Raw genomic sequence first — 27,795 nt, 5'->3', positions numbered from 1 at the left:
TCCCGCACACCGTTAGGCCGTCTTCCGCTCACGCCCCAACATCGTGCAGCCCGCCTCCAGTGGTGTCGCGACAGGCGTGAATGGAGGGACGAATGGAGACGTGTCGTCTTCAGCGATGAGAGTCGCTTCTGCCTTGGTGCCAATGATGGTCGTATGCGTGTTTGGCGCCGTGCAGGTGAGCGCCACAATCAGGACTGCATACGACCGAGGCACACAGGGCCAACACCCGGCATCATGGTGTGGGGAGCGATCTCCTACACTGGCCGTACACCACTGGTGATCGTCGAGGGGACACTGAATAGTGCACGGTACATCCAAACTGTCATCGAACCCATCGTTCTACCATTCCTAGACCGGCAAGGGAACTTGCTGTTCCAACAGGACAATGCACGTCCGCATGTATCCCGTGCCACCCAACGTGCTCTAGAAGGTGTAAGTCAACTACCCTGGCCAGCAAGATCTCCGGATCTGTCCCCCATTGAGCATGTTTGGGACTGGATGAAGCATCGTCTCACGCGGTCTGCACGTCCAGCACGAACGCTGGTCCAACTGAGGCGCCAGGTGGAAATGGCATGGCAAGCCGTTCCACAGGACTACATCCAGCATCTCTACGATCGTCTCCATGGGAGAATAGCAGCCTGCATTGCTGCGAAAGGTGGATATACACTGTACTAGTGCCGACATTGTGCATGCTCTGTTGCCTGTGTCTATGTGCCTGTGGTTCTGTCAGTGTGATCATGTGATGTATCTGATCCCAGGAATGTGTCAATAAAGTTTCCCCTTCCTGGGACAATGAATTCACGGTGTTCTTATTTCAATTTCCAGGAGTGTATGTATATTTTCATTAGTTTTATCTGTTAATGACTCCCGCAACACTGTCAACATTTATAAATAAAAACTTGTATCTGAAGTGTCAGAGCTATCATTAACGTCGTTTAACAGCTAATAGATCACACGTTTAAATATCATGTCAAAATTATCTTTCAGCGTATCTGGGCAAGCTCTCATCGAAATACCGTAGTCAGACGGCGCTAAAAACAGACAAGAGAGTCCGTCTCACGGATGAGATCATTTCTGGAATGCAAGTGATAAAGATGTACGCCTGGGAGAAACCTTTCGCTAAGCTAATTGAGCTGGCCAGAAAGTAAGTAACCGCTCCGCGCGTTATCTTAGTGTGAGTAAGCTGCCATTCATGCCACTCACGACTATCAGTTCTGCATCATTAATGACCGCTGCCTCATGTGATGTCATGTTAGAAATCCCTTACGTTCATCGAGTACACCTCTCCGATATGATGGCACAAATTAAAATATCGTATTTTTCAGGCTGGAGCTGAAGGTTATCATTAAAACATCCTACATACGTGGAATTTTTATGTCATTCAACCTATGCACCACCCGAGTCGCACTGTGTTGCTCATTGATCACGTTTGTTCTAACGGGAAACGACCTTACAGCAGACAAGGTAAATCAAAAGCATTTCCTTCAAATGAAAATTAATTTTGTAGCATTGAAAAGTTGAGTTACATGTGCATGTTTCCCAAATATCCCCATACTATACTTGCATAAAGCAGCCCAAAGTCGTTATCTAACTGGAATGCGCCCTCTCAGTTACAGGTTCATAACTCCAAAGAACGAGTTCTATTGTACATATCTATCTAACCGGCCAATGTGCACGATGTTTCAGGTGTTCGTTGTTCTGACTTACTTCAATGTTTTGGCTCAGACAATGTCCATGGTTTTCGTTAGAGGCATAGCTGAATTAGCTGAGGTGCTCGTTTCAGTCAGGAGAATCGAGGTAAGTACACAATGATAATTACTGAGTGCATTGTTTTCGCATATAGTGGTAAACACATATATCCTTCCAAATGGTAGACCAAACAGTAACAAATACTCATCCGCTAGGTTTTCGATATGTTTATTTTTATCTTTTCACGAAGCAAGACAGATGACTTAACAAACTTCTTATTTACTCATGATTTGAATGAGACATGCAAAGAAGTAAGGAAGGAAGGCTGGAGCGTTTGGCCGACATCGAGGTCATTAAGACGGAGGAGAGACCCAGTTGTAATAAGTGACAGTGGAGGGGGTAAGGCGCAGCCTTGCCGTAGAAAACCATGTCGGCACAACACAAATAGCTCATCCCACTCATTATAATTGCAAACGAAGATAGTAGTCGATCCACTCGCAAATTACTCTCAGTGGTTACATCACGCTTTACACACGCACGCACACGCACACACACACACACACACACACACACACACACACACACACACGGAAGTATACAGTGATTATTGTTTCCTTTCCGTCGTATGTCTTCTCGTTATATGTTCAAGTGTGTGAATTCCTAAGGGACCAAACTGCTGAGGTCATCGATGCCTACACTTACACACTACTTCAACTAACTTAAACTAGCTCACGCTAAGGACAACACACCCATGCCCGAGTGAGGACTCGAACCTCCGGCAGGAAGGGCCGTGCAGTTCGTGACATCGTTATATGTATCTCGCCGGTATTCCAATGACAATCGGATCGCACGTGGTACATATGCAACATACTTCTGTAATGTGAAGTAAACTTGCAGCGATGACGAAGGTAAACCTGATCCGAAAATTGTCGAATAGAAATTTGCAAGTGAAAATGAGAATTTTAAGTTGGTCTGCTGACGAAAGTGAAAATCCCAGTAGAAAATTTATTTATTCACGCGACTTGCGCAATGTGCTATGTCTGCAACACTTGTTCTTTGAGGCGACTCCCAATTTTTATGCGGGACTACCAACGTCGCACAGAGTTCAATCTGACGCTTTCGAAAAACCCCAGGGTTGCTCCAGAAATGCCTCAGGCAGCGAGAATTGTTGGCTGAAGCTGGTCACAGGTCCTGTTCCAAAAATGAACAGAATAGAGACAGAAGTGATGACACTTTCTGAAAGACATGACCATCATTTTGCAGGACAATGCTCAAGCACGTACAGTGCAAGCTGTTACTGATTTGTCTGACTGATGGGGCAGCTGTGTGCTATACTACCTACTGCAATTCCCTCACTGAAGCCCTCATTAGTTCAACTCGAGTTCTAAACTGAAGGAAACACTTCACGGCATTCGCTTCAGAACTGCTACAAATTCGTCGGACAATAAACCGGGCAGCTCGAACTATCAAACCTAACTGGCACTGCTAAGAGTATCCTACGACTTCCACATCGCTGGCAACGGGTTATACACAAGGCTGGTGACTACTTTGAAGGTCAGCAAAACTTTGAAACACGTATCTATTTTGTATGTATCTATTTTGTTCGTATCTATTTTGTACGAACTGTAAATAAGTAGTTGCCACTATTAAGGTTCCAACCCTCGTACATTTATTAGAGCGCATAGACAAATATTTGCAAAGTTATCCCACAACCCGTTTGCCTTCTTAACTTCCGACTCCGTCGTTCCAAGAACAGTGTTCCTTATCATCACTTGAGAACACCATGCATGGGAAGTTAATCACAAGGCACAACATGTCAGCTCGAAATTTATTGCAACAGTGTATTATCAAACTCAGTGTGGTGACAATACGTTGCACAAAAACCTTTTCCTGGTTTTTAGCTTTGTAACTCCCTTATTTCACCTTTCTCAGTTTGCCTTGAAAGGAGTACTGGAATCACGCACGCCTATGATTGCGTTCTTGCCACTTCACAAAGAAGTGGTACCCTTCATTATTTGCTCAAGAGTCAACAGGAAACAGTAAAACAACAAATGGGAACAACTGAGGTGCGATCACTGAAGATCCATAGTTCCTTATTACTCTCATCGTGGAAGCACGTGTAAACAAGTGAAAAACGGTGGAAGTTGTAATCCATTAATTTTATAATTACACTCTAAGGGAATAAAAAACGACGCATCACGATGAAATTATCCGAATGGGGCGGAAATTGTTGGATGTGACGTAGATGTACAGACAAACAAATCATTACAATTTCAGAAAAGAGAATGATTTACTCAAGACAAAGAGCTTCTCAAATTGAGCAAGTCAATAACGCGCTGGTCCATTTGTGGCCCTTGTACAAGCAATTATTCGGCTTGGAATTGATTGATAGAGTTGTTGGATGTCCTTCTGAGGCAAATCGTGGCAAATTCTGTTCAACTGGGGCGTTAGATCGTCAAAATCCCGAACTGGTTGGAGAGCCCAGCCCGTAATGCTCCAAAACGCTCTCAATTGGGGAGACATGCGGTGACCTTGTTGACCAAGCTAGGATTAGGCAAGCAGTGAGACAAGCAGTAGAAATTCTCACCGTGTGCCAGCGGGCATTACCTTTGCTGAAATGTAAGCCAGTGTGGCTTGCCATGATGGGTAGCAAAACGAGCATTATAATATCGTCGACTTAACGCTGAGTCGCGGGTAACAACTAAAGGGATCCTGCTATTAAAACAAATCACTCCCCAGACCGTCACTTTTTGTTGTCGGGCTGTAGTGCGTGCGACAGTCGGTATGCTATCCCACCGCTATCCGGGGCGTCTCCAGAACCCCATTGACTGGAGTAGAACTGTCTTCATTGATGAGTCCTGCTTCGAACTGAGCCCCAATGGCCAGCGAAATCGTGTTTCGAGAAGCTCAACGAGACTGCGTCACCTCTCTGACTGCTGAATTACGAAGGGGATATGATTAACCACTCCAGCTAAGTTTTCGAAAAGTGTGGAGAAAGCTATAGTTTCGCCCAAACACAACCCGCACGTCAAATGGCGCCCACTTTGATGTGTGCTAAAACGTTCTGCGTACCTGTTATCAGCAATTTCAATCACAAAGCAACAAACATAATTTCACGAGATTGTCGTTACATGATTTCGAACAGTTGAATGTGATAATCGCGCCAAAAATAAGAAAAGTAGAGACGCAGTTTCGATAGGTCATTACCAACGAGAAGAAGTTCCTGTCTCTTTCCTAGGGTTAAATTGAACCCGTCCAAAACCCAAGGGGTACTGGCTGGTCATTCTAGGCTCACAAACCCGAAATATTGAGAATCCCTACAATTTTTAACTCTAAGTGGGCCACCAGCCGGAGTGGCCGTGCGGTTCTAGGCGCTACAGTCTGGAACCGCGAGACCGCTACGGTCGCAGGTTTGAATACTACCTCAGGCATGGATGTGTGTGATGTTAGGTTTAAGTAGTTAGGTTTAAGTAGTTCTCAGTTCTAGGGGACTGATGACCTCAGTCCCATAGTGCTCAGAGCCATTTGAACCATCTAAATGGGACAAATATCAACTTCTCTCCTTCAGCAAAGAGTCAAGGAGTCATAGTAGATGAAAATCTAAATTGGACTGAGTACGTAACTGTAACGTGAAAGAAGGCATCAGCAAGTCTCCATGCCCTACAAAAGTATAAAAAGATCTTCCCTTCTGGCCTGAAAAAGAAACTTGTACACAGACTTACGCTTCCAGTTACTGACTGTAGCGATATAATCCTGCAAGGCCTTTCTCAGTAAAGCTCACGGCCCCAGAAACTGCTTGTCAATGCTGTGTTCGTTATATCTGTGATATTCTATTCTTTGATCACATTTCACCATCGAATGCACAGCTATCCTGGCTGCGTGCAGACAAGCACAGACATTTCCTTACCTCTGTCTTTTCTACTGTTTTATCAATGAACACTGTCCCTCATTCTCTCCTCGACCTTAATGGTCTTGTCTGAACTACATCGTAGAAACATCCGTCCCCATCAGAGCAACATCCTTTCTGTCCCGCTCCATCGTTCAGTCACGTTCTCGAAGTACATCTCAGTAATAGGAAACCGACTCCGGAACAACCTCCTGCATTATATTACTAAATAACATCTCCAGCTTCAGAAGACAGTTAATTACATATCCAGTAAAGTAACAAAAAGATTGCCATTGTCGCTGCACGCACCCCTTATATACGTATCTTTCCAACCTAATCTTCCTCATTTCCCAGTATCCTTAGCCGATGACGTCTCCTTAAATTTCCTTTTCCCAGAACTTTCTATATCAGAAAACATCTATTTTATTGAGCTCTAAATTCTTCTTTTATGGGTCATTATAATTAATGTTATTAATTTCATAATTCTGCATTATTGCTATTATTATTAGCTTATTATTGTTATTATTATTATTAGTAGTAGTAGTATTACTATTATCACTATTAGCAGCTGCAGTAGTACAAGTAATTCCAGTATTAACTTTGTTGATTCGTAGTCTACTTTACTCACACAGCTACTGCGGGCGCTCAATTTTAATACTAGTTGTCACGATAAAATTATTATTTTCCTAGGTCACTGTGGTGTAATATACACTGTATGTCTGAAACCCTTGGCCGATGTATGAGAGGGACTGTTGTTGTTGTTGTGGTCTTCAGTCCTGAGACTGGTTTGATGCAGCTCTGCGTGATGAGAGGGACTGAATGGCCGTAAATCAGATCAGATTAAATAAATAAGTAGATAAATAAATTAAATAAATAAATAAAATCGTCAATTTCTTTTTCAGTTCTTGAATTATCATCATTTTGCTGATGTCCCACCAGGCCTACTCACGTGTGTTTTTGTTGTGCTAGTTTCCGTTCTTTCGGTTCCGCAACACCTCTTTTGCGCTGTAGAGCTGTATCAGGCAAGATACGTCTCGCTGGTTATTTGTGCCGCGCACGGACAGCATAACTACTGTCTCGCCTACACGAGCAGAGCACTCTGGAATCTCTTTGCCGCGGGACGGTCGACCTCTGCGTTTCGGATCGCTGCGCGGCAAGTTCTACTTCGGCAGCTGCGGGCAGCAACACTATATCTAGTGCGCAAGGTATATACACTCCTGGAAATGGAAAAAAGAACACATTGACACCGGTGTGTCAGACCCACCATATTTGCTCCGGACACTGCGAGAGGGCTGTACAAGCAGTGATCACACGCACGGCACAGCGGACACACCAGGAACCGCGGTGTTGGCCGTCGAATGGCGCTAGCTGCGCAGCATTTGTGCACCGCCGCCGTCAGTGTCAGCCAGTTTGCCGTGGCATACGGAGCTCCATCGCAGTCTTTAACACTGGTAGCATGCCGCGACAGCGTGGACGTGAACCGTATGTGCAGTTGACGGACTTTGAGCGAGGGCGTATAGTGGGCATGCGGGAGGCCGGGTGGACGTACCGCCGAATTGCTCAACACGTGGGGCGTGAGGTCTCCACAGTACATCGATGTTGTCGCCAGTGGTCGGCGGAAGGTGCACGTGCCCGTCGACCTGGGACCGGACCGCAGCGACGCACGGATGCACGCCAAGACCGTAGGATCCTACGCAGTGCCGTAGGGGACCGCACCGCCACTTCCCAGCAAATTAGGGACACTGTTGCTCCTGGGGTATCGGCGAGGACCATTCGCAACCGTCTCCATGAAGCTGGGCTACGGTCCCGCACACCGTTAGGCCGTCTTCCGCTCACGCCCCAACATCGTGCAGCCCGCCTCCAGTGGTGTCGCGACAGGCGTGAATGGAGGGACGAATGGAGACGTGTCGTCTTCAGCGATGAGAGTCGCTTCTGCCTTGGTGCCAATGATGGTCGTATGCGTGTTTGGCGCCGTGCAGGTGAGCGCCACAATCAGGACTGCATACGACCGAGGCACACAGGGCGAACACCCGGCATCATGGTGTGGGGAGCGATCTCCTACACTGGCCGTACACCACTGGTGATCGTCGAGGGGACACTGAATAGTGCACGGTACATCCAAACCGTCATCGAACCCATCGTTCTACCATTCCTAGACCGGCAAGGGAACTTGCTGTTCCAACAGGACAATGCACGTCCGCATGTATCCCGTGCCACCCAACGTACTCTAGAAGGTGTAAGTCAACTACCCTGGCCAGCAAGATCTCCGGATCTGTCCCCTATTGAGCATGTTTGGGACTGGATGAAGCGTCGTCTCACGCGGTCTGCACGTCCAGCACGAACGCTGGTCCAACTGAGGCGCCAGGTGGAAATGGCATGGCAAGCCGTTCCACAGGACTACATCCAGCATCTCTACGATCGTCTCCATGGGAGAATAGCAGCCTGCATTGCTGCGAAAGGTGGATATACACTGTACTAGTGCCGACATTGTGCATGCTCTGTTGCCTGTGTCTATGTGCCTGTGGTTCTGTCAGTGTGATCATGTGATGTATCTGACCCCAGGAATGTGTCAATAAAGTTTCCCCTTCCTGGGACAATGAATTCACGGTGTTCTTATTTCAATTTCCAGGAGTGTATATTCGATTTGTGGAGCGCTCAACTGCGCGGTTATCCGCACCCGTACAAATTCCCAATCAAAAAAAGTCCAGTCTCGCCATTTTCACGTATGGTGTTGAAATGATGCGGACAACACAGAAACCCAGTCCTCGAGCAGTGATAATCCCCGGTCCGGCCGGGAATCGAACTCGAGACACCGTGGTCCATGCAAAATACAGCTACGAACGCTTCTGTGCACATTGGATCCGCTGCTTTACAAGTGCCATGTCAAAACGTTAAAAGACTTCGAGATCACGATACAAACGATAATGATTTTTCCTTTATTTACAAAAAAGGATGGTTAGTTGGTTCATTCCGGTGAGGGGACCAAACAGCGAAGTCATCGGTTCTATCGGATTAGGGGAGAGTGGGGAAGGAAATCGGCCGTCCCGTTACAAAGGAACCGATTTAAACGATCATTTTGCAAGCTATGGCAATTGTGAGCACTGATTTGGGACGTTAAGAGGCCAATTTACGGATGTACGGAATTCCATTTCTCCCTATGTGCCTGACTGCGATGTTTTCCGTGGGCACAGATGCCCGTTTGTCTACCATTCGTCGAAAACACCGTTCCTACAGCAATCATTGCCACGGTCTAGAGTCCATATGGTAGTGAGAAAATATCTGACAACGTTACAGACTAAAAATTTCACCTAATTTTCAACTTCACATAGCTTCAACTAACTTGCATATTGGATGCTACGCAGAGAGAGAAAATAGTAAAAAAAACTGATTCAGTCAAGGTGACATATGTATGCATGTATTTTAATTGTTCGTTCCTGGACGTACCATATTTTCTAAGTGTTTCGGGTTCCTCGTGAAACAGTAGTCCCTCTAATAATTAGTGGCTCAAAAACGTCGGTTAACTACCCTAGATGTAGACTATTTTGACAATTTACGTAATAACGATTATACATTATATGTTGTTCTCACACAGGAATTCCTGGCGAATGAAGAGATCGCTGAAACAGAAACAAAGTCCCGCGTGTTGTTGAACGGAGTGGACCACAAGGAAGGCAAAGAGGAGAAGGTAGACGACGTTGCGGTCCAGTTGGAGGGGGTGACGGCCAAGTGGGTGGAGAGCCTCAGCGACAACACGCTGGACGCCGTGGACCTGCGCGTGCACCGCGGACAGCTGGTGGGCGTCGCCGGGCCCGTCGGCGCCGGCAAGGTACGGTGCAGAACGTCATCTCAGGAGGAAGCGCCTCTGTGTGCCGCCAGTCAGCGCACGCATCTGCCCTCCACTTGTCTCTACCGTTACTTGCAGTTTCATCTAGGCTGACGAGCAAAGATACGGAACGGAGAACTTCGAACTCTAGTCTAGTGAAAATACCATTTTAATTTGAGTAAATTCCTTTCGACCATTAGGCCGCTTCATTCTGAAACTGAAGCAACTATTAAAACCGACGTTTCGACAATCCTTTCAGCTGTCCTCTTGGGGGGGGGGGGGGGGGGGGACTAAGCTGCTGGTTTCTGAGGATGGTCTACTCTATACACCGTCGTATTTCGATATTCACGTGACATTTCCCAGAAACTAGAAGTGACAAACGAAATACGTCAATATATAAAGAAAATTATCCTCAGGAACCAGTAGTTTAGCCGCCCTGAAGGACCACGGCAAGGACGTCGAAACGTCGGTTTCATTAGTGGTTTTGGATGCAAAATAACGTGACCTAATCCGCAACAGGAGTTAATTCAATTTGATGTTGGCCGTGGAAGCTTTGTCAGTAAAGAAAATTTTGCTTTTTGAGTTTTCTTTTGGAGGTTCTTGGTAATCAGATTTGGGACAATCAAGTGAATATTCTTGAAACCAATGCTTTCTACCGCTCCCCTGACTTTGGAGTTGCAGTGTTCGATACTAGCGTTCAGTCGTTTCTACACTATTCAACTGAGTATATTAAAATTTAGCCTCCAATTCGTGTATCAGAAACCATAATCCTCAGCTGCCTTGAGAGATTAAATATTCAAACACTTCTTCAGCTCAAATTTTCGTGAAATTACTGTATTTCCAACAACTACCAGAAATCAACCTGACCGAGTAACGCTGCTGTTGGCGACTGCACCCTGCGCGGGCCAGGGCGACACGCAAGTGGCTGCTGGAGTACTGGTTATTCTTCATGTATTAATGGCCCCACTAATACATATCGATAAAACGAATATGGCACTACACTAATCTGGGACCACTCTACCGAATAGGCACGTAAAATTAAGCTTCAAAAATAATTCTGTTTCTAACAGGAAACAAACTGACGCTTTCCGTTGACACTTTGCGTCGTATGAAACATGTGATGAGCGGTATTGTTTGGGATGACTTCGTCTACATCTATATGTTGTGATATTAATTGTTGTGTCCAACTTCTTGGACACTGAGATGGCAATACAGTTACTTAGAACACTCTGAATACGTAATACTTTATTAATTACAACAAAAATTATCTTTGCACTCCAGGCCCGGCTGTAGCTATGAAACTGCACACGTGGACTTGCGGTTCAGAACACACCACACGAGCCACGATAACTGAGTGGCGAACTGATACAAGATCAGAGTGTCCGTATTGTGGCTTCAATACAGCTACCAGAAAACGCAAGCTCGTTGAAACTTGTTGACACAGTTGTAATAGCATTGCCGCGTAGGCACAGTTCAACGGAGGCGGAAGTCTTTTCACCCCCTGACGGTTGACATCGGTGTTTCACGGCAAGTAAACCGGACAACGACGTTACTCCGCCAGGAACTTCCTGGAAGTGGGCAGGATCCGACCTCGAAGAGAACTGTCCTCCTGGCTTCTCGTGACGTTATTTCGGAGCAGAGGCTCGGCGGTGGCACCTCGGTAACTGCGGAAGACATGGCTTTTTCCTAGTATCTCATTGGTGCATCGTGATACCGCTATGTTGTGCAGTATCTCTGCGGCGGTCGATACTTCTCGCGCCGCTCTCAATACTCGACGACACCGCATTAGTGGTCATAATATGCGGGCATAAAACGTGTTCCGAAATCCTACAACAGACCGACGTCAGCGATACAGAGCTATAGTTGTGTGTATCTTTTCAATGATCGTTCTTGAAAATGTGAATAACCTGCGCATTGAAACTTCCTGGCAGATTAAAACTGTGTGCCCGAACGAGACTCGAACTCAGGACCTTTACCTTTCGCGGGCAAGTACTCTGCCAACTGAGCTACCCAAGCACGACTCACGCCCCGTCCTCACAGCTTTACATTCGCCAGTACCTCGTCTCCTACCTTCCTAAGCTGTGAGGACGAAGCGTGAGTCGTGCTTGCGTAGCTCAGTTGCCCACGAAAGGCAAAGGTCCCGAGTTCGAGTCTCGGTCCGGCCCACAGTTTTAATCTTCCAGAAAGTTTCATATCAGCGCACACTCCGCTGCAGAGTGAAAATCTCAACCTGTGCATTATTGCAATGACTTGGAACGCTCCCTTCCCGTAGAGATGTAGGACAGACTGCTGCTGGAACAGGAGCAATTTCTTTCACAATCGCTGTGGAGAATTGTGTAGGTATCGCATCACTTCCATTCGCCACTCCTCTTTTTAGCGATTTTACTTACTTTTCTACGCCGCAGTAGCTTATCCCAATATGTATAATTTTGGAGTTCGTGCGTCGATTGAAAGGAGAAACTGTAGATCTTCTGTGTGACAATTTCGCTAAACGGAATTAAGTATTTGTTAATAGTTGCTGTTTGGCAATAAATTAGTATTTGTTAACCTGTACGTGTCACTGTTCCAGAGCTCCCTGCTGCAAGCAATCCTGGGAGAGCTGACGGTGAGCGAGGGGACGTGCAAGGCGCGCGGCAGGCTGTCGTACGCGTGTCAGGACCCGTGGGTGTTCGCGGCCACGGTGCGCCAGAACATCCTCTTCGGGCTGCCTTTCGACCGGCGGCGCTACCGAGAGGTGATCCGGGTGTGCGCGCTGCAGCGAGACCTGGACCTGTTGCCCCAGGGAGACCTCACCGTCGTGGGCGAGCGCGGAACCTCGCTATCCGGGGGGCAGAAGGCGCGCGTCAACCTCGCCAGGTAACTCTGCTGTATACAACACTATAGGTTCCCACCTGCAAACATTAAGTGGCCACAACTATTACACCACCTCGTTTGTAACAACAGGCGGGGTTTGCTCTTCACTCTACACACATACTCGTATTCTGCAGTCCTCTATACAGTGCGCTACAGACGGTAAATCGTACCAATACTTCCGATTTTCATTCGTTTTCCATTCCCGTGTTAAGCAAGAGAAAATGACTATATGCCTGTGTACGTGACCTATTCTCTCCTACCTTATTCTCAAGATCTATCTATCTATCTACCTATGTATCTATGGCTTGAGCCTTGTCCCACAGTTACGCAGGGTCAGCCATCGTTAATCGGATTTTGCATGTTAATGGTTAAGGGGTGGCCGGATGCCCTTCCTGCCGCCACCCCGTACTCTCCGGGACGGAATTAGTGTACCCCAACTGTCTGCGTCGAGTTTAATTCATGGAGAAGTGCGAATGTGTTCAGATGTCTGCGAGCCGTGTAACTGAGGCGGAACATGGCGACCAGCCCGGTATTCACCTAGCGGGATGTGGAAAACCGCCTAAAAACCACATCCAGGCTGGCCGGCACATAGGCCCTCGTCGTTAATCCGCCGGGCGGATTCGATCCGGGGCCAGCGCGCCTACCCGAGTCCAGGAAGCAGCGCGTTAGCGCTCTCGGCTACCCTGGCGGGTTATCTTACTCTCAAGATCTCTGCGCGAGATAAAGGATGGTGGCAGCACAATGGTCACACAGCCTTTTCCGAATAGAGTTTCTCTAAATTTACCCAACGGGGTTTCGTGAATATGACACCTTCTTGCAGAGATTCCGATTTAAGTTGGCCGAACATTTCTGTTACTGTTTCTCACTGGCCTCAGCGACCTGTTACGACCGTAGCAGAGCGTCTCTGAATTCATTCGGGACCCGTTCTCATACCGTTTTGATGAGGGTATTACACTACCATTAGTCGAACTAACATCTAGCACACGTTTTCTTTTACAGATGCATTGTATTTCATCAGAAACCTTCCAAAAAATCTGTCTTCCAGTCACTTTCCCTAATAATACATTTTACGTGAACGTCCCATTTCATATCGCTTCTTAATGTTACCCCTAAATATTTATAGTGGGTGGTTATAACTACAGTGCAACTACTCATGGGGGTCATGTGTGGACTGTAATTATCGTATGGCAACAAAACTCGGTAGGTATGCCAATGTGTTGATGCGGAACCTATTTACGTTGGAAAAAATTAGTTCATATTTTGACCACCAGGTGCAAGCCTGACGCTGTAGAACATATCGTAGAGGTCTCCAGTCGGCAGAAATTTACCCACTGGGAGGCAAAACTCTGTAGTTGTGACTTTCACATAACTAAGTTGGTGAGCCACCCACCGTCCTACAATAGAATGTTGCCGTCCGCCAACATACCTGGCCATTTGGGATTGACGGCGCGCTTCAGTTTTTAAAAAGTGTCCACGTACCTCTGTGCGTTAATTCAAGCGCGCCACCATTTTCTGGCAGGATAATGCTTACCCACATGTTGCCGCCTTTGTTTCGATCACGCTGTAGAAGCTTCACTCGTATTTACTTACACATCCTTCGCATAGTCCCAACCTTCCCCCGTGAGGTTCCCACATTTTTGGAGCCCTGAAAAAAGACACTCATGGCCGTGGATTTGCTTTGGACGAACGCTTTGGGACAATCGTTTACCTCAGGAAACCGCAAATATTTTCCATAAAGTCACTGCGTATCTTGTCTCACCGAGGGATAAATGTGTTAACAGTTATAACGATTACTTTTGAAATAATAAAGAGTTTATTTACTTTTTTTCCCATCTGCCTCGTTTTCATTTGACTCCCCTTTACACATACGTTGTGTCACATAGGCTACTTCATAAAATCTCCTACACACTTTGTTAGAGGGCAGACAGCGCGATCCCAGGTAAACCATTTTTATTTATTAACAAAAACTTTGATCCATGATCCATGTAATTACAGATAGCATGAACTTAAGTGATTAGAACGATCAGATCTTTAGCATATTTTCAGTTTTAATCAACATAATACATATTAGCATGGTTTTCCTTTTTAATGAAAAGAATAACGAAGCTTGTGTTTATTCAATGTGTTCCCGCCTGATGCAAGCATCTAAAAATGAACAATCTTGTCGTCTTTCTCACGTTCACCGTAGGACCTTTGAGTACCTTGTCAATTTTATGCTAGTCATATTCATTTTCTTTCGGTATTTCTGTCGTCAATCTCTTGGATCCCAGAAGCACGTATGGTATCTCTCCCGCGCAACACAATTAAAGGACCACTTTTTCGAATCCCCGTAAATGCTTCCTACTGAGATGCATTCTTTGAAATTTCGCTCAAAGGTACCTACAACCTTTCTCTATAAAGGTGCAAAAGTGTGGTGGCCTAGGACCTCACCTTCGGAGTCGACAACGCTTCAGATAGCAAAGTGTCGACACATGCCAAAAATATGTCACAGCTCAGAAATTCATGTGACGTGTAATGTGGGTTAATGATGTCATATTGTTAGCAAATTTCACCAAAATTCTGTCTAGTACGACTGTGGACCTTTCACCCAATGGGAAGGTCGTCCATCCCATCTTACATTTTACCACTTGTTTTGACGCCTCTGCGATAACAGACAGAACCGCGACGCCCAGCATTGAAATAACGCGGTTTTCTTACAGATGGGCGAGGAAAACATTTCAGATAATGCCACTCAGAAATGACATGAAAAGGCCTCAGGGGACGGCATAAAGGGCGCCAATGAAACCACCCTTTCCTTGCACCGTGGATTCCCACACATTTCGCGGTCGAAAACGACAGTTGAAATTGCGATGAGAGACAGGGTGACGTTCTCGACAACCTTTGACACTGTTGACAACCACGAATGTTTCAGTCCTTCTATGAGGACACCGTGGGACTGCATTCCCACCGAACGTGACTCCACCCCGTTGGAGTGCAGCGCGACCGAATTTCTGCTCTCGTGTGCAATTTGGTAACAATAAGCACCAATCAAAGCCATTCGAGGGAATTTGAACATTATCCAGAGCAGCAAAGGGTGTTTGTGCATTTTCAATCTTCCTGTTTTGTGCCCTCTTTTGGCCTCATCGCCGGGTAGGGGGAAGGGTACGACACTGACACATGCGTGGATAAAACAACAAAAAGTTCCTCTAAAACCCCCCACCCCCAATTCTGCAATACCGTACACATCCACATTTATTGAGAATTTTCAAAAATGTGATTTTACAGATAAAATCTGCGAAGTAGCCCTAGCTGCCTGCAGGCAGCAATCTGGCATCGACGACGTATCAAGTGGTTTCTTACTTGAAGGCGCCTAGGACTGCTTCGCAGCTTTTCTCTGCAAAAACACGCTTTGGAAACGTCCCCCAGGCTGTGGCTGAGCCATGTCTCCGCAATAACTTTCTTCCAGGAGTGCTAGTTCTGCAAGGTTCGCAGAAGAGCTTCTGTGAAGTTTGGAAGGTAGGAGACGAGGTACTGGCGGAATTAGAGCTGTGAGGATGGGTCGTGAATCGTGCTTCGGTAGCTCAGCTGGACGCCGGCACGGTAGCTCAGCGTGTTCGGTCAGAACGACCAAACACAACGATCAAAAAAAAAAAAAAAAAAAAATAGTTGGTAGAGCACTTGCCCGCGAAAGGCAAAGGTCCCGAGTTCGAGTCTCGGTCCGGCACACAGTTTTAATCTGCCAGGAAGTTTCACATTTTAAAAACTCTCAGTAAATGTTGATTGGGGGGGGGGGGGGGGGAAGAGAGTTTAGAGGGGTCCTTTCCTGATTTATTAACGCTTGTGTCAATGTCGCACACTACCCGCCCTCCTCCCCCACCCCGTCATCACACCACAGGAAGGCAGAAAACAGGATGACTGAAAATGAATAAGCAGCCATTGTTACTTTAGATCACGTTCAGATTTCGTCGAATGGTATTGAATGATCTTTATTGGTACCAGCCTGAACACGAGAGCGTGAACTGCAGTCGTGCTACACTCCGAGGGGGTATGGTCACGTCCAATGGGTATGCAGTCACACAATGTACTCAGAGAAAGGTTGAAACATTCGGGGGTGTCACAGCGTGAAAAGTTGTCGTCCTGTTGCTCATCACAATGACAGTTCTCGTTTCGATCGCGAAATGTGCGGGAATCGATGTCTCAAGGTAAGGGTTGGTTTCGTTGGGGCCCTTCATACCATCCCTTGAGGCCTTTTCTTGTCGCTCCTGTGCGGTGGCGTGACTGAAATGTTATCCTCGGCCATCCATAAGAAAACCGCTTTATTTCAACACTGGGCGTCGCGTTTCTGTCTTCCATCACAGAGGCGCCAAACAGGGGGTTAAATGTGGCTACGACGGTGTGTCACGAGCTTCCAGTTGTGTGAAAGGTCCACGGTGGAGCTGGGCAGAATTTTGGTGAAATTTGGTAATTTTGTGACGTCATTAACCCACCTCACACGCCACATGAACTACTGAGCTGTGACCTTACTTCCACATGTGTCGATACCTCGCTGATTTTCTGTACTGCTGGCACACAATCATAGAATTTGTGAACTTCCTACAAGGTTCCCTGGAAAACCGATAGCCAGTGGAACTCGAGCGAACAACTGTGACTCATAGCCGCACACGATCGAATGCCGTTTGCGCATGTACGCCTAGCTGTCACAACAGAGAGAATTCTCTCTCTTTCGCTGTTGCTCGTTCGCTTCTGTTCGCTTCAGTGCGCAGCCTAAAAGACTCTCGATGAAGGGGCTGATGGGACTATTTGAATCGGTAGAAATCAAGTGATATCTACCCGTATTAATTGATTTCTGACCGCTGCTAACGTGAACTATCAGACAGCGCTGTTTATTGCATCTACATCTACGAGAGCAGAAGTGATGTGCTGGATTAACGATCGCTGAATGGTAATACGTAATTGCTTTTGCAGTCGTCTTATGTACTGACATGCTGTACCCATTAACCATAGCGTTATCTGCTGTCTAAAGTTGGTAGCTATTGGACCGGCGCCAATACCGATCAACGGCATTCGATTTCAATCGACGCAGCTGCTCCAAACAGTGACCGTGCTGAGAGTCTTCTTAGAATACGCATATACTACTATTTTACTCACATGACGTACTATGTAATAAAAGGGAGCTTCTTTTGCCAAAATTATTGTTTCCAGCCCCCTCACTTGCTGAAACTTCCTGGCAGATTAAAACTGTGCCGGACCGAGACTCGAACTCGGGACCTTTGCCTTTCGCCTGCTTTCAAAAAAGTTTGACGAGCACATGGCATACTTTGCACAGCCAAGTCAGCAGGCATCCCTGGACATATTTCCGCCTCTACCAGGCCTTTGTGAATGGCGACATAAAGAAGAAAAAACAACAGATTGTGCCCCTGAAAAAGACGAAAGCTACTAGAAAATTGTGATTACTACAGCAAGTTTTACACGGCGAAGTTTTTGGGTGCCTTAAAAATTTAAAGCTTTCATACAAAGCAGACACTGTAGTGCACACTAATGGATTAATAGCTTCATAAAAAGTAATTATCGCTCTAGAAAACATATTTTATCTCATAAAAGATTTTGCACAGAGTCTTTTCTGCGACTGAAACAAGCAAAACCACTCTATAACACGACTCGTTCTTCGGGGGACAGGTCAGCGATCTTCCGTGTGAAGCTGACAATGAGAAGTCCCCCGCGCCGATTCTGTACCAATAGTAACGCATATTGGGATAGACAGAAAAAAGGTTGGCGCTCTGTTTCAGTACAATTCTGCAAAGTTTCGCATCTACCTTGAGTTTACGTCAGCGCAAGAACGCAATCACGCCGAAGGAAACGGCGTTATTTTCCATGAACAGTGTGATAACCAAAGAAACATAAATTACGCAGCGGCTGCTAAAGCCACAGTACTCGTCATTTGGGTCGTTCACGTTATGTTGAAATATCCTTAATCTCATACGCATCCTGTGGTGTCACCGCCAGACACCACACTTGCTAGGTGGTAGTCTTTAAATCGGCCGCGGTCCGTTAGTATACATCGGACCCGCGTGTCGCCACTATCAGTGATTGCAGACCGAGCGCCGCCACAGGGCAGGTCTAGTCTAGAGAGACTCCCTAGCACTCACCCCAGTTGTACAGCCGACTTTGCTGGCGATGGTTCACTGTCTACATACGTTCTCATTTGCAGAGACGACACTTTAGCATAGCCTTCAGCTACGTCACTTGCTACGACCTAGCAAGGCGCCATATTCAGTTACTATAATTACTATCTTCCGGAATGTATTCTGAATAGATAATGTTCCGTCAAGAGCGACGTTCATCATTAATGGATTAAAGTTAAGTATCAAACTAATTACGTCCGCTTTCTGAATTCTCATTCCTTGTCATTTTCCAGACCTCACGTCACTATATTTCTTCCCTCCTCACGCCAGCCTGCGTGAGCTAAAACGCGTGCATTTCGGCCTCCTCTCGTAACACTGTGTTGACTCTTCTGCTAACACAAAACATCCAATTCCTAAGTGCATGATAAATCTGTAATGGATAGAAAATCATTAAGGTACATTAGATTACAGGAAGAGGGAAGGGACATGATAGTGCTGTAATGGATAGGAAATCAGTACGGTACACCAGATTCCAGGAAGGGGAGCAACTGCCGCACCCTGCACCGCCCAATCCACCCACCCCTTCCTTCCGACTCCTCTGACGCCCATGTGTGACGATTTCCGCTGTAATCTGTCCTACAGTGAGAACAACATACGCGAATTTCAGCGGCAGAACGCAGCACACTTACTTTTCTTGCTATTCTCGTACTTGTAAGTCACGACTTAACATCTCAGGCGCTAGACATGCTGCTGCACGATATCGCCAATGTTTACCACTAACATGACCCATGTAAAATATGCTTTCCACCTGATGATGATGGCTAACCAAGAAAATGCGTAGCGGATCTAAAACTTCGTGACTGTTGCAGATTTACACTGTCCAGTCACATTAGTGTGACCATCTGTCAAAAGCCCGAATAACCATTTTCTGCAGCGCGGACCGCACACACAGATACAGCCAGGGACGTGAATGAGATTTTATAGTTGCGACATCCTTCCAACCAATACTCATCTGAGGAGCTTAAACGTTGGTCCATTCCATTAGTTTCACGATAGAAACACTGGCGCGCTTGAGAATGCCACACACGTCACTCAGCTCAAGCACCGCCGTCAGACTACTTCTCCACACCTTTCTGCTCGCCGCACATTGCCAACTTTCCCAGAGATGCGTCTTTCCCCTATCTGTCTACTTTGTCTCTCAAAGATTAATTATACTCTCTCCAGTTACATTAATGCGACCACCCGTCAAATGCCTGAATAAACAGCTTCTGCAGCGCGGACCTCTGCGAGACGTGCAAGAAGAGAGTCAGTGAGGTTCTGGAAGGTGCCGACACAGAGTCATGCCGAATCCAGCGCCGTGGCCAGTTGTGCTAGATTTCACGGCTGAGAATCCATGGCTCCAACAGCCAGATCAAGATGATCCCACAGATTCTCGATCGGGTTTAAAATCGGGGAGTTTGGTGGCCAGCGGAGCACGATAAACTCATCCTGGCGCCCTTCGAACCACGCACATACACTGCGAACTGTGTGACATGTTGCATTGTCCTGCTGGTAGAAGCCATAGTGGCAACGAAAAACAAACTGGATGTAGAGGTGGGCACGGTCCCCCAACGGTAGATTCATACTTGTGTTGATCAACTGTGCCTTTCACAATGGCGAGAGCCCTCAAGGAATGTCACGAAAACATTCCCCGGCCCAAACGCTCTCCTCCGGCCTGGACCCTTCCAACGGTTGTTGCAGGACGTTGAGCACGAAACGTGACTCATCTCCAAAGGCCACCTGTCGCCACTTACTGGACGCCCAATCCCGGTACTGGCCTGCGAATTCTAGCCTTCTCACCGCTGAACAAAGGTCAGCATGGATGCATGGACTGCCTGCTGCGGAGGCCCACACGCAGCAACGTTCGCTGAACGTTCGATGATGAGACACTGTTGGTAGCCCCTTGGTTCATCTGAGCGGTCTGTTGCTCAACAGTTACACGTTTATCGACTGTGCACATCTCCACAACTATAATTCACCCCTGTCATCTATTGCTCGTAGTGCATTACAGCCGCCTCGGCACAGGTTTTGGATAGCACAGATTTGTCACGCACAGCAGCACGTCTAGAGTTTAGAGACTTAGCCATTTCGGAAACACTTCCACCCGTCGCTCGAAAGCCAATGATCATATACATTTGGACATGAGATAAATCTCTCTGTTTTGCCAATACGACAACGACTGCGCTATTCTCCGCGTCCCCCTGATGTGCTTCATATAGCGTCCACTGCTAGTCCTGCTACATGGCGATTGTGAGTGGTTACTGTGCGTTGACGTCGAACATAGGCTGTGCTAACATTAATTTGACTGGAGCGTGTATATATTTTTTCATTAACATATATCTTATACTCAAACACAATGATTGAAATCTGACGGTCTGCATTGTTGAGCAGTGTTTGGTTTCGCTAATAATTACTGTCGAACATCAGGAGTTCTTCAGCATCATCACAGCTCGTTCTTTTATCAAGCCTTATTTAAGCGAACTAGTGCTCCGCTCTGATGACACAGATGTTGACGGACATCGATTCGAATCTTCATTCCATCTGCTACTCCTGTTGTTCTATTCTCAGCTTGCTGAGGTCGGACTGTAAAGAACAGAGAATTCTTCAATGATCAACACTGTCTAGTTCTACATGGCTAAGCATCGAGCTACATGGAGGTCAAATAAAACTGGGCTGGAAGACTTTTATAAGTCTGACACGAAATAAGCTACCGTAATTAAAGTAACAGGAGATCTGCTCTTAACAGAAAATGCCGGTAATCACCACCACGGATACTGATGCAGAAACCACTGTATTTTGTCACAAAGTGCTGAGTAATTTCTCAGGTCAGTTTTATTTCTTGCTGCATGAGAGAAGGAAGGGCATTTCAGAAATGTGGACAGTGTACATCTGACAGCACAAAAAAATGGCCTGCGTGATGATTGAATTACCCGCCATGTGAGACAGGAAACCAGTCTCGTTACGGGTTGCACAGATCTGCTCAGGAAAACAAAGAACACTTGTAATTGTGAGTGTAATAGAAGGATTAACACCTTTTCGACACTTAGCATAAGGACGCACCCTCCAAAAACACGCAAGAAAACTGCGCCGCGTCATTCGTAGCGTTACAGACCTAGTAAAGGCACTTCATTTCATAACAGAAATATACAAATGTCGGCAGCTGTACCATAATGCATTCGTAGCTCAGAGGTATGTCGGTACGGTTGTTCAACTAGTTCGGTCAAAGAAAGAAGTTGGAAAAAAGTGGCATAGTCGGTGATCTACTAGGCAACTGCCTGGCGACAAAGTTTGATGTGTCCAGTTTTTTTGCGTTACTACGTTAATTCCTTTAATTACTAGAAATCCCGAAATTAATAGAAAGAACACTTCACGGGCACAGCATGTGACTTCGTTACCACCTAATATCTCTTCACAGGCCTTTAACTTCAATGTCTGCAGCCTGCGAGAAAAGAAGTCTATGAGGTGAGTAACAAATGTCTCAGACTCTGCCATCTACTTCCACGCAGCTAGTGTAATGTTCCACAAATCATCTCGTGCTATTGACGCGGGGTCTGGTCAGTTTTCTCGCATGGTCCGATTTGTCTCTGCCCATACATTTTTAGTAGGGTTTAGGTTTGGTGCAGGAAGAGGCCTAATGAAAAGGGATATCTTAATGTGTTTTACAAACCACGCTAGCACGATCGTTGACTTATGTATAGGAAATTGGTCCTGTTGGAAACAGATTACGCCCTCAGGATGTAGTTGTCGCACTGATGGGGCCACAATATTGCTCATAAGATGGACAGCATCAAGTCAACTATCAATCTTGTGAAGCATTCCAAGTCCACAGGAACACATCTAGCCCCAAAGTGCCACGGACAGAAGGCCACTGCAAGATAACTCATCGGTGTATCTGGGATCGAAACGAATATCTTGCCTGTATACTCTTACTGGGCCGTGATCCACTGTGGACTATACTAAGTCGTTGGGAATATCACATGCTGCAAGTCACGACTGACATTTGCCCTTGGCGAACACTAATCGGTAGAGTCGATTATCATCATGGAGCATCTGACTAATGGCAGCATCTTTGCTAATCAGCCCGGCCTCTCTAAGCCGGCACCGAACCGTATCCGCCGACTTGGGAAACGCGGTAGTACGTTTCAACTGCACCATGTTTAAAAAGGATTTAGCCATGGCATGTTGGCAAGATCATTATCCTGGACAAGTGCTGTTACACGCCAAAGTCCAATTTCCACACGTTTTCTGGTTTCTCCAGTATCTCGGCAACGTTTTATATCCCATCGACTCATGGGGTGTCACCCGGTGGCCTCCGAGACCGTCAAATTCGCTTCCTCCACAAGAGTAGTGATGTGAGCACGAATAGCCTGCGAGGATGAGGCATAGCGTACGAATAATATGGCTCAATTGAAAGCGATGTGGTGCAGTTATTAGACCTCGCCCTTTCACTGTAATTGGATGTTATAGAACAAATGGAATGCTTGCGGACCAGAATTACTGCAACAGATATTGTGTAATATCAATGAAACCGTGCAAATGATTCTCATGCATAATGTCAAACAGAGGTAGTATATTTCGTTTTCCAGCTCCAGGAAGATCATTCTCCACCAGAAGTGACTTTTATTGATTCATAGCCAAAATTCAGTCTCATATTTAGTGGGAAATTAACTGCACTTCATTGAAATGTCGACATGTGTTTCACTTAATACGATGGTGGGGTCCATAGACAATAAATTGTTGAACTAGAAAAATTTGTTGCTTGTGTCGGAAAAAAAATCAGAGGGATTCAAACATGAGACGCTTCTATATCTACATCCACATCTACATCATACTCCGCAAGCTACCTAATGGTGTGTGGCGGAGGGTACTTTCGGTACCACTATCTGATCCCTCCAACCCTGCTCCACTCGCGAATAGTGCGTGGGAAGAATGATTGTCGGTAAGCGAGATGTACTTGGGGGACAGTAATATGTTGTCTGACTCCTCCTGAAAAGTACTGTCCCGAAATTTCAATAGTAAATCTCTCCGTGATGCACAACGCCACTCTTGTAACGTCTGCCACTGGAGTTTGTTTAGCATCTCCGTAACGCTCTCTCGCCGGCTAAACGACCCCGTGACGAAACGCGCCGCACTTCGTTGGATCTTCTCTATCTCCTATATCAGTCCTACCCGACAGGGATCCCAGGTAGAATAACAATACTCAAGAATCGGCCGAACTAACGCCTTATAAGCCACTTGTTTCGTGGATGAGTTACATTTCTTTAAGATTCTTCCGATGAATCTGAGTCTGGTGTCTGCTTTTCCCACTATCTGTTTTATATGGTCATTCCACTAAAGGTCGCTCTGGATAGTTGCGCCTAGATATTTTATAGCAGACGCTATCTTCAGCTGAAACTTCCTAGCAGATTAAAACTGTGTGCCGGACCAAGACTCGAACTCACGACCTTTGCCTTTCGCAGGCAAGTGCTCTACCAACTGAGCTACCCAAGCACGACTCACGCCCCGTCCTCACAGACGAGGTACTGGTAGAAGTAAAGCTGTGAGGACGGGGCGTGAGTCGTGCTTGGGTAGCTCAGTTGGTAGAGCACTTGCCCGCGAAAGGCAAAGGTCGTGAGTTCGAGTCTCGGTCCGGCACAAAGTTTTAATCTGCCAGGAAGTTTCATATCAGCGCACACTCCGCTGCAGAGTGAAAATATCATTCTGGAAACATCCCCCAGGCTGTGGCTAAGCCATGTCTCCGCAATATCCTTTCTTTCAGGAGTGTTGGTCCTGCAAGGTTCACAGGAGAGCTTCTGTAAAGTTTGGAAGGTAGGAGACGAGGTATTGGCAGAAGTAAAGCTGTGAGGACGGGGCGTGAGTCATGCTTGGGTAGATCAGTTGGTAGAGCACTTGTCCACAAAAGGCAAAGGTCCCAAGTTCGAGTCTCGGTCTGGCACACAGTTTTAATTTGCCAAGAAGTTTCATATCAGCGCACACTCTGCTGCAGAGTGAAAATATCATTGTGCTATCTTCAGTTGTTTGTCGTCAATAGTGCAGCTGTACAGTAGTGGATTTCTTTATAAAACATATGAAACCTGTACCTTGTTTATTCAGCTAGAAAGGCTGTTTACAACATTATATCTATTTTATTAACACGCACTATATCTGTTGATAAAACCAGGATATTCTATTTGAAGAAAAGAGTTTGTGTATTCTAGGAACAGATTTCTGAAATTTTTGGGTAATGTTTCCTTGTCTGTATGTTACAAAGATAAACAAAAAATATGACTGGTTATATTTCATTCACATCAAAGCTGTATCAACCCTTAAATCTTACTGTGTAATAGGTTTAAAACAAAGTGCAGGGCTATAGATAGAGAGATGTTGAGTGAAACACATTTGGCTGTCAAGAGAGCAATGTGTGATGCCTTCAATAATTCCTATAGCAGGAAACTGTCAAGTGATCTTTCACAAAAACCAAAGAAATTCTGGGCATATTTAAAGGCTGTTTGTGGCACCAAAGTTGCTTTCCAGTCCCTAGCAAATGAGACAGAAATGGAAATCGAGGGTATCAAGTAACAGCTCAAATCCTTAACTCCATTTTAAAATATTCCTTTACAAAGGAAAAACCCAAGAGAACTGCTCAAAATTAATCCTTGTACCACTGAAAAGATGAATGAAATAAGTATTATTGTCAGTTTTGTTGAGAAACAGCTGAAGTTGTTAAAATTCAACAAAGCTCCAGGCCCTTATGGAATCCCTGCCAGATTCTATACTGAATTTGTGGCTGAATTAGCCCCTCTTCTATCTATAATCTACTGTAGTTCCCTCAAACAAACAACTGTATCCTGTTCTTAGAAAAGAGCACAGGTCACATCCATCTAAAAGAAGGGTAGTAGAAATGATTCACGTAATTACTGACATTATCCTTGACATCAGTTTGTTGTAGAACCTTAGAACATACTCTGAGCTGAAACATAATCAGGTATCTTTAATGGAACAACCTCCTCAATACCAACCAGCACGGATTTCTAAAACATCAATCATGTGAAACACAACTCACACTTTTCTCACAATAACCACAGAAAGCTTTGGATCAAGGTAACCAGGTAGATGCAGTATTTCTTCATTTCCAAAAAGCCTTTGATTCAGTACTGCACCTATGTTTATTGTCAAAAGTATGATCATATGGGGTATCATAAGAAATTTGTGACTGGATTGAGGAGTTTTTGGTAGGCAGGACACAGCATGTTATCTTGGTTGGAGAGTCATCATCAGATGTAGAAGTAACTTTGGGTGTGCCCAAGGGAAGTGTGTTAGGCCCATTTCTGTTCATATTGTATATTAATGACCTTGTAGACAATATTAATAGTAAAATCAGTCTTTTTGCAGATGATGCAGTTATCTATAATGAAGTACTATCTGAAAGAAGCTACATAAATATTCAGTCAGATCTTGATAAGATTTCAACATGGTGCATAGTTTGGCAACTTGCTCTAAATGTTCAGAAATGTAAAATTTTTCTCTTCATAAAATGGAAAAATGCAGTATCCTATGACTACAATATCAATGACTCACTGTTGGAATCAGCCAACTCGTAAAAATACTTGGATGTAACACTTTGTAGGTTCAGTCATGAGTAAAGCAGTTGGTAGACTTTGGTTTATTACTAGAACACCAGGGAAGTGCAATCAGTCTACAAAGGAGACTGCTTACAAATCACTCATGCTCTCAACCTAGAATATTGCTAAAGTGTGTGGGACATGTACCAGATAGGACTAACAGGGGATATTGAATATATACAGAGAAGGGCAGCACAAGTGACCACAGGTTTGATTAATCTGTGAGAGAGTGTCACAGAGTACTGAAGGAACTGAACTGGAAGACTCTTGAAGATAGGCATAAACTACCCAAAAAAGTCTATTAACAATGTTTCAAGAACTGACTTTAAATGATGACTCTAGGAATATACTACAACCCACTATGTATCGCTCACATAGGGATTGTGAGGATAAGATTAGAATAATAGCTGCATGCACAGAGCCATTCACACAATATTTTTCTGACACTCCATACATGAATGGAACCAGAAGAAACCATAATAACTGGTACAATGCGATATACCCTCTGCCATGCGCCTCACGGTGGTTTGCAGATGTAGATGTAGATGTGATTTCTGCCAGCCAACTTTTGTACTGTCAAATGTAAATATTCATCATCTCCACTTTTATATTTTGGGAGGTAACTGAGAGTGGATACCACATTCCTGGTCCATCACAAACAATCCCAGCATTGAATTGCTGTGAATAATTACTATACTGAAATTTTTGTTAGAGGATTCCAGTGATATGAAAATAGCAACAGACTAGGAGTGTGTTAACAAATGTCTATATTCTTCCACAAATACATATAAGGAAGGTTACTTCCCACAACAACAGACTGAAAATGCAAAATGCTAACTCAGAAAGGATGCTCTGACTTCAAAAGTGTACTAAAACACATATAGAAAAGTAGTGTATTCAGCAGCCATTGGTATGTATTTCTGTAATTTGGTGCTAAGTCAGCATTCTAAAACTTTCAGTAAATATTTGCACCTCCAAATCAAAATTCTGTGTAAACTAGTACCTGATCATTGTGTTTTTATTAGAGAATGTCTTTCCTGTTAACCATGCAATGTAAATTTTGCAGTGCCAAGTTTCTCAAAGTACCATTTGAGACACTTTTTCCTGTCCCAAAATAAAGCTCAAGGATGTCAATGTCTGACTGTTGGTTGGCCATATTGAAACCTGCTTTTTTTTTCTCTGATACTTAACAGCCTACTCTTGTCTTATGCATAACAAATTCAATGCCTCCCACACACTAATTTTTTAACTACAGTGTTCTTTGTGTATTACACATAAAATAAAAGAAAGACAGCAAGGATGGTCTGGGCATGTCAAAAAAATGGATGAAAATATTCAAGAAAGTACTTTCATGGCAACCTCCTGGAAGGAGAAGACCATCATGAAAATTGTGGCAAATTGGTATCAAGGAAATGATGGAGAGAAGCGAAATGGAAGAGGATGAGAAAAAATGGTGAGATTGAGGCATTTGGTGACAGAGATGTGTAATGCAGAGACAGCAGTAGGATCCCTGCAACAAGGAAGGAGTTATTTCTGTCAAATGTCAAATCACCACTGTGGACCAAACTGAACAAGACATGGCTCAAATTCTCTGTGGCAGGTAAATGGACATCAAGAGCTGAAGTATTTAGCATGGATGGCTGGACTCTTCGTTTGTGGGTATAAGTTTTTGGAGGATCTAATTTCAGTCTGAGATCTTCTTCTTTCTAGAGAATATATAGCCTTTTTAGTATATAAAAGTGTAATCCATGGTAACTTCCTGACATTTAATTTGCTATTCACTTTAATAAACAAACAAGTATT

The 27,795-nt window shown here is 45.2% G+C and overlaps 1 protein-coding gene across 1 annotated transcript in view; it reads left to right on the top strand.

The window, feature by feature from the left end:
* Positions 1 to 27,795, top strand: part of LOC126236242 (ATP-binding cassette sub-family C member 4-like) — a 180,777-nt gene that overhangs the window by 74,657 nt on the left and 78,325 nt on the right. The window contains exons 6-10 of the mRNA XM_049945385.1: positions 988 to 1,144; positions 1,326 to 1,464; positions 1,687 to 1,797; positions 9,168 to 9,401; positions 11,968 to 12,254. Of these exons, the coding sequence (XP_049801342.1) occupies positions 988 to 1,144; positions 1,326 to 1,464; positions 1,687 to 1,797; positions 9,168 to 9,401; positions 11,968 to 12,254 (928 nt within the window). The remainder of the gene's footprint in view (positions 1 to 987; positions 1,145 to 1,325; positions 1,465 to 1,686; positions 1,798 to 9,167; positions 9,402 to 11,967; positions 12,255 to 27,795) is intronic.

Source organism: Schistocerca nitens, chromosome 2, assembly GCF_023898315.1.
Source record: "Schistocerca nitens isolate TAMUIC-IGC-003100 chromosome 2, iqSchNite1.1, whole genome shotgun sequence".
Taxonomy (NCBI): domain Eukaryota; kingdom Metazoa; phylum Arthropoda; class Insecta; order Orthoptera; family Acrididae; genus Schistocerca; species Schistocerca nitens.
This window is presented reverse-complemented; position numbering and strand designations above follow the sequence as displayed.